The following is a 7,166-nucleotide window of genomic DNA, read 5'->3' as shown; positions in this document are numbered from 1 at the left end:
CATTGTGTGGACAAATAAATAAGTCTATTGCCCCTGTCAACAAGTATTTTAATGCCTTAAGTGTCTTTTTTGATGACACTGAATCAGTGCCAGGAACAGGGACACTGCTTTCAAGTTTATCCCAAGCTAGATGGGGTAAGAGTGTATCTGCACCCTTCTTAGTGAGTACTGGGGTTCAACAAAGTAGAATATTGTCACCTGTTCTCTTTAATCTGTACGTGAATGATCTTTCTAAAAAGTTAAAAGATTGTAAGACTGGATGTATGGTGGGGGAACAGTCTTATCAACCATCTAATGCGGCTGATGACTTAGTCGTCCTGTCTTCTTTTATGGTTGGCTTACAGCAACTGCTCAGTCTGCTCACATTTAGTGGGCAGTGTTGCAAACCGTAGTGCAGAAGCCAATAGGCTATAGCACGTAAATGACCTATGTGTACGGAGGATGTTAACCAGCTCTCTTTAGAGCCCACTTGTTGTGCAGTTACAGTAAAGCAAAAGTGAAAAAGCTTCGGGTGGTATTTAATGACTCATTCAGAATCCTGCTCAAGCTCCCAAGATGGACAATTGCAATCCACGTTTGTGACTACATGTTAATGCTGTGTTGAGGAATTTTATGTACAAATGTTTGTTTGTCTTCTAATCACTGAGGACTTACGAACTGCAATAATACCTGTGTTGTACTTTTTTATGTGATGTGTCTGAAATAAAGCTGAATTAAATGTGAAGGACTGCAACAGTATGGCATGATTGTTATTCTTATATATCCTATATCTTGGTCATTAATATTACATAGTCATATCTTAGGTTTATATTTTGTGTTCCCTACAATATTGTGAAATTATTAATATTTAGGAGGCTTTAAATAAACCCAGGGCCTCTTCATCACCGTTATGTTGATCACTAAAATGTATGTGGACAGCGTATTCACTGCACAGATATTTGGCCTGGTTTTACTGGCTCACAAATAAAATAGGTGATTCTGGCCACGGTCTTCAGCACCGGTGTCTTCTTTCTGATCCGCTCGCTGCTCATTGCCCAACATCACAGGGTGGAAAAGCAAGGTGATCTGAGGCCACGTCTCCATGCTTTGACACACGAGCTTTAATTGTTCACAATCAAGCTTTCAGACAAAGCACCATAAACCATCATAGCAGAAAGAAACAAGCAACTGAGGACAAAGGTTTTTATGACACAGGTAGGAGTTAACCAAGGGTATAATACGGTAAAACATTTCTCATTGTTTTGTGGTTCATTGTATATACACTCGCTGTAATAGATAACGTCTCAAACAAAACAGATTTTGAAATAGCAGTCTTGAAATACACACCAATTGTGTCACATTTGAATCATCCAAAAGAGAAAATAAAATCCAAAAAAAAAGGAAAATAAAAACTAAATCTTTCTGCTCACAATTGATTTTCCCTTTTATTTTAAAGATTTTTTTTCATATACAACATTGTATTTACATGGTCTAGTATTATTTACACAAAATTAACAAGTGGCACTGTGTAGTTATAGGAGTTCAGTCTTTTCTTCTTTTCTTCTTGTTCCCTACATATCTTATTTTTAAACAAACTAAAAATGTCAAATTCCAAAAAAAGAAAAAGAAAAAAGAACTCATTTTAACAATGCATCATTACCTCCTTCCCCCCCTCCAGCCTTCTACAAAGTGCTGTCCTTTCCCTATCCAACTAGAGCCGTTTTCATCTTTACAAAAATACAACTAACCCGAGGCTCCGCCCCCCCGCCCCGGTCCCCTCCACACTACCTTTGATCAGTACCCTAAACGCACAGAGAGGACCAATTATGTGTCAACACAAAACACTTTGAACACAGAAAGCTCATCGCTGGATCGTTGGTGCAGATGGAAACTGGCAGCCCTGATTTATCAATTATTAACTTTGCACTGCAGGGGTCCATGTTTTATTTTGGGTAACTTGTTATTGATGCCACTTTATCACGAGGCCTTTACAGTTAACTCAATTTGATGTGGTTGGCCCTGCTGCTCAATACAAAAAAGTGAGGAGGAAAAGCCACTGAAGTGCTGAATGGTTGTTCTTTTGATTAAAAGCGCATACATGTGGGGCAGTTATTCGCTCATTCACCGGCTGCCCACGGTGTGTCCACTGTCCCCGTGTGGCATTCTGCTCAGATGTGTCATTTTGCCTTGAGGCCATGCAGAGAGAGTGGGTTCCATGTGAAATGATCCAAACGAGAGGCATCTGGGGAAGAACAATGAGAAGAATGGACTGTGGATGTTGCGTGGGCTCTGCAGAAATCACTGATGTTGCCTGAGAGAAGGAGCTGGGCAGATTTTTGGGAGAGGTCCGCAATATAGGAGATATATAAAAAGAGAGAGAGCGAGAGAGAAGAGGAAAGCTATACTCTTCTTGATCCCACCTCTCTGCATGTCAAAAGTGTGATTCGGCTGTTTCAAAGGGAGGTACGAGCATGGTTTGAAATGTTTCACAAGCAAAGATTCAGCCTGGTTCTTAGGACAGACTTTAAAAAAATAAAAAACACTCTCCAAGAAAGCTCTGAGTTTCTTCAGAAACACTTGAGATCAGGTTAGATGAGGTTTGTGGCTTTATGGCACAACCCTTCGTTCCAGTTGACGGACAAGCAGGCTTAGACCAGACAGCTAACAAACTGTACGTTAGAAATAAAGGAGGGAGAGGTACAGAGAAAGAGAAAGACGGGAATCTGAGTACACACACACACACACACACACACACACACACACACACAGCAGTAGGTGTTTGTTTTCTTTAACAGCAGGTACTGAAGCATCCGATAAGAAAAATATCTAAAATCATGAAGAGGCTACACTTCATTCCATACCACTATGTAAAGTACAACGGCAGCTTCGCCTGTACTTTGACAAAAAAGAAGACTCAACAGGCAACTTGATGCTGGGTTTTGTGAATTTAAAAATACAAGTCATCACTTAGTCTCATTAACACTCTCTCTCATTAACACGTCATCATCTTGGCTTGACAACAGAGACAAACATGTGCCTTAAAATGAAGTACCAATGGGAAAGCATAGGCTGAATGTTCCGTTTGTGCTGCTTCTTTGAACTGTCAACTGTTCTCTGGCAGACAAGCAGACGCGTTGAGAAAATGAAACGGCAAAGGTTGGATTAAAGCCCCGCTCCAGTGACCCCTGGACTAGTCTACGACCCACCAGTCACAACTGCAAAAGTGTCGGGAGAGATCCAGGTTTGCTCCCGTTCATATTTAAATGTTTGTGTAAAAAGAAAGGAGGTCAGTGGAGGAAGCTTTTAAAGGTTTAGTCACACTAAGGCTGAGATCAGTTCACTGTCAACGCAATTCCAAAAAGCAAATGCTGATCGCCAGAGCAGCTTTCAAGAACTAATTAATGATACCGGTGTCTTTAAGTGATTGACACCAATCAGAGTGAAGCCACAGAGCTTCACACACCATGAGGATTTGTTGTCAGTGTCTGGCTCAAGGACACTTCAGCAGGGGTTTGATTTAAATATCATCTTGACTGCGTGTGGATTAAAGAACTGAACTGACCTCGGCCTTGTTTTCTCAGCTTAGATTGTAACTCAGTGAGGCCGTGTGTCTACTGGTCGCCTCTCTTCATGACGCCGTCTTCATAATGTGCTGTTGAGCATTACGCAAAGTGACCAGAATTTGAATAATGGATCACTGCTGAAAGTTCATTATGTCTTTTCAGTGGGAGGTCTGACTCTGCGGTCAGAGAGAAACGGAAGTGAAAGAGAGGTGGCCCACGCCAAACACGGAGGCTTGTAAACCGGATATGTTCTTCACCATGCCGAACAATGGCTCGCCTCAGAGCGTCTGTAGAGCTCAAAAACACAGCACAAAGAAGGATCAGGAGCACAACTTGCCACAGCATTGAACAAGAGGTGAGACACAAAGTGCTTTCAGCGGTCCATCTGTCAGTCGGTGCTGTCAGAGACAAGAAAGCTGAGAAAGATTTAAAAAACCAAGTACAATAAATTAAATCTGTTTTTTTTTTTCTTCATGGAAAGCAAAAGAAGAGTAGTTAGAAGAGGAATCGCACTACTTTACTACCTAGGATTTAATCAGGAAAGCATGAAGCTCTAGATTCATACAAACAAACATACAAGTCTTTTTTTTTTTTTTGTTCAGTGGACAGGGTTTGACACAAACTAAAACACAATAAATACTCTTTCTGAGGAACAAAAGATAAGGTTTATCTCTTTATCAGCTAAAAGGACACTAAAAAAAGGCAGGTCTGTCTGGCAGACTCGCTCAGAAGGGGACAGGGCGACGCCTTTCCATCCATGGGGGCAGCCCTTCCCCTTCGTACTTATGGCACTACAGCAATTCCCCATCCACATTTTATTCTCTTGTACGTTTAAATTTTCATTCGCTTTTCATGACTTTTTTCTTTACCCTGAACATACAATATCCACTAATGGTACCTATTCAACACAGCTGGGTTTCTTTTTTTATTCTAGCTTGTCCATGACTTCCACGTATGTTCGTTTGTGTGTCTTTTTTTTCCGTTTTTTTGTCAGCATAAAGTGCAACAGTGCTTTTGTTCTCTCCTCCGGCCCACCTGGCCTCCTCCTGGAAACCCTCATGACTACCAAAGGTCAAATGTCACGGGTCAGCAGGATCAGGGTCCGGGTCAGGATCAGGGTTCACGCTGGTCTCGCTGATGGCGCTCGTAACGCTTGCAGCACTTGCAGCGCTCGCGATGCTAGCGACGCTTGTTACACTTGCAACGCTTGGCTCCTCCCCTTCCTCCTCATATTCATCCTCCTCCTCTTCCTCTTCTTTCACTACCCCCACATCCAGCACCTCCACCTCTTCGTCGTCGTCGTCCTCTTCATCCAGATCTCCTTCCAGCAACACCACCATGGCCGCCTCCCCCTCTTCCCCCTCTCCGGCCTTCTGCTGCTCCATCGTCTCCTCCTCCCTCTCCTCGTCCACTCTGTCTCTCAGCTGGTAGACGACGGTCCTGAATGGTTGGACCAGGCCCTCCTCGAAGACCTTCAGGATGGCCTCACACACGAATCGGTACTGGCTCTGATGGACACAGAGACAGAGACAGAGAGAGAGAGAGAGAGAGAGATATTTTGGCTGATGGATTCAAGAGGATGAGAGCAGCTAGACAGACAAAGGGATGCGTCTACATACAGGTGTTTGTATCATCATGGCCCTCTGGTCTCTCATGGTCCTGACGATCTCTAGAGGATACACTGGCTGACCGCACTCCATCAGACACAATGCCGACTCCATTGTGATCAGAACCCCTGTCCGACCGATCCCTGCACTGTAAAGCATACAGACCACAGAGAATTAAGAGTTGAAATGAGTCGACCATGTCAGTCTATCGACATCGAACCACAAAAAGGGGGCGACTGTACCTGCAGTGCACCACCATGGGCTGGTCCTGTCCAGCGCGTTTGGTCCGTACCAGAGCCACGAAGTCCAGGAAGTCAGTGGAGTCGTCCGGTACGCCGTGGTCTGGCCAGGCCAGGTACTGGATCTGGGTGAGCTCTCTCTGCTGCTCACTCTGAGAAGAAGATAAATTACTTTACATCATATTTTCAAGTACTGCCTTTCAGAAAGGCTTCTTTCTTATTGGAAACAAACTGAGGGCTCATTCACTCTCACATCAGTCATGACCCAAGCTTAGCAAGTATAATGAATTATCCTCAGCCATCACTCGTCCAGAACCATAAACAGGTTATTGTATTTCATGTGGGCGACCTCGGAGCATGTTTCATTGAGCTCTGTGTCCTAGTGGGAACCCTGTTTGTGTAATTACGGCCTTTAAACACGTTATGAAATGGGGGGGGGTTAACAAACAGTGCTTTTTATTTCTTCCACTCCGCTGGACCACTTCACAAAAAACAGATATTAAAGACAAAATGTACATTTTTATGTTGCTGCAATAAATCTATGAATAAAAATGTCACACTTTCTCTTTTGTTCATTCACACGATAACTACTGACCACTGTTTCATGTTTTGACTCAGAGCCCCCGTGTTCCTCTTTTATACTGCCCCGCTGCATCGCCATGGTAACACATCTATCCCCATAGCAACAATCACAGGCGGAGGAGAATGCTAATTGCCTCCTCCTCCTCCTCCTCCTCCTCCTCCTACAGCCGTATATCTCAAAAGGTCACGATGGATGCACGGGCATCGCACAGATAACTAAATCAGGAAAACACACAGACGGCAGGACGCGATGAGGAAACAGCAGGAACATACGATCCTCCATTGAAAGTTCAATTTTGTCCTAAATACTGCCATGTTGTGTCACATATATCACATGAGACGATAACATTTATGACTGTGAGCATCAAGAGGCTTCAACATGAAAAATAAGACAAACTTACATTCACTAAACTACCATCGTCCCACTCTCTGCTCCTCTCTCTCCCTCCGTTTGGTTTCTCTCTCTCTCTCTGTCTTATTTCGGCAGCAATGTGACTGACTGAGGGTGGTTGGGTTGTCATGGTAACCAGCAGCGGGAGCCAGAAAAAGAACAGCCCACACTGGTCACCATGGCAACACACCTTCGGGGGGGGGGGGGGGGGTCCTCAGCAGGCTCATCCTCCTTCCCGAGACGCTGGTCCCTTCGCTTTGATTTGACTCTCCATCCTGTTCCCCTTCACTCCCTTGTTCCTCTCATTTGGTCCTAATTGGCCATTCCTGTTTGGCATTTTTTTCCTCTCGTGTGTGTGTGTGTGTTCCTGACTTAGGCTACCTTTGATGACACATTTCAGACTGAAGACCAGCGGGGTTAAGGTGAGGGTTACAGTTACTCTCCAGGAAGTGAATGTAAGTTCATGTGATGTCCCTAAAAGTGACCGAAGTAAACCTGTGTGTTTGTGTTTACCTGTGTGTGTGTGTGTTTGTGTTTACCTGTGTGTGTACCTGTGTGTGTGTGTGTTTACCTGTGTGTGTTTGTGGTTACCTGTGTGTGTGTGTGTGTGTGTGTGTTTGTGGTTACCTGTGTGTGTTTGTGGTTACCTGTGTGTGTGTTTGTGGTTACCTGTGTGTGTGTTTGTGGTTACCTGTGTGTGTGTGTGTTTGTGTTTACCTGTGTGTGTGTGTGTTTGTGTTTACCTGTGTGTGTGTGTGTTTACCTGTGTGTGTGTGTGTTTGTGTTTACCTGTGTGTGTGTGTGT

General features: G+C 44.0%; 1 protein-coding gene across 2 annotated transcripts in view; it reads right to left on the bottom strand.

The window, feature by feature from the left end:
* Nucleotides 1-1,989: 1,989 nt before the first annotated feature.
* The window catches only part of ptpn4a (protein tyrosine phosphatase non-receptor type 4a), a 53,388-nt gene continuing 48,211 nt past the window's right edge, over nt 1,990-7,166 (bottom strand). For both annotated transcript variants that reach the window (XM_031858280.1, XM_031858281.1), the window contains exons 25-27: nt 5,392-5,540; nt 5,162-5,297; nt 1,990-5,050 (exon numbers count right to left, since the gene is read on the bottom strand). In XM_031858280.1, the coding sequence (XP_031714140.1) occupies nt 4,622-5,050; nt 5,162-5,297; nt 5,392-5,540 (714 nt within the window). In that variant the 3' untranslated portion in view covers nt 1,990-4,621. The remainder of the gene's footprint in view (nt 5,051-5,161; nt 5,298-5,391; nt 5,541-7,166) is intronic.

Source organism: Anarrhichthys ocellatus, unplaced genomic scaffold (assembly GCF_004355925.1).
Source record: "Anarrhichthys ocellatus isolate YVR2014 unplaced genomic scaffold, GSC_Weel_1.0 scaffold20, whole genome shotgun sequence".
Taxonomy (NCBI): Eukaryota; Metazoa; Chordata; class Actinopteri; order Perciformes; family Anarhichadidae; genus Anarrhichthys; species Anarrhichthys ocellatus.
The sequence above is the reverse complement of the archived record's forward strand: the minus strand, read 5'-3'. Positions and strand labels throughout refer to the sequence as shown.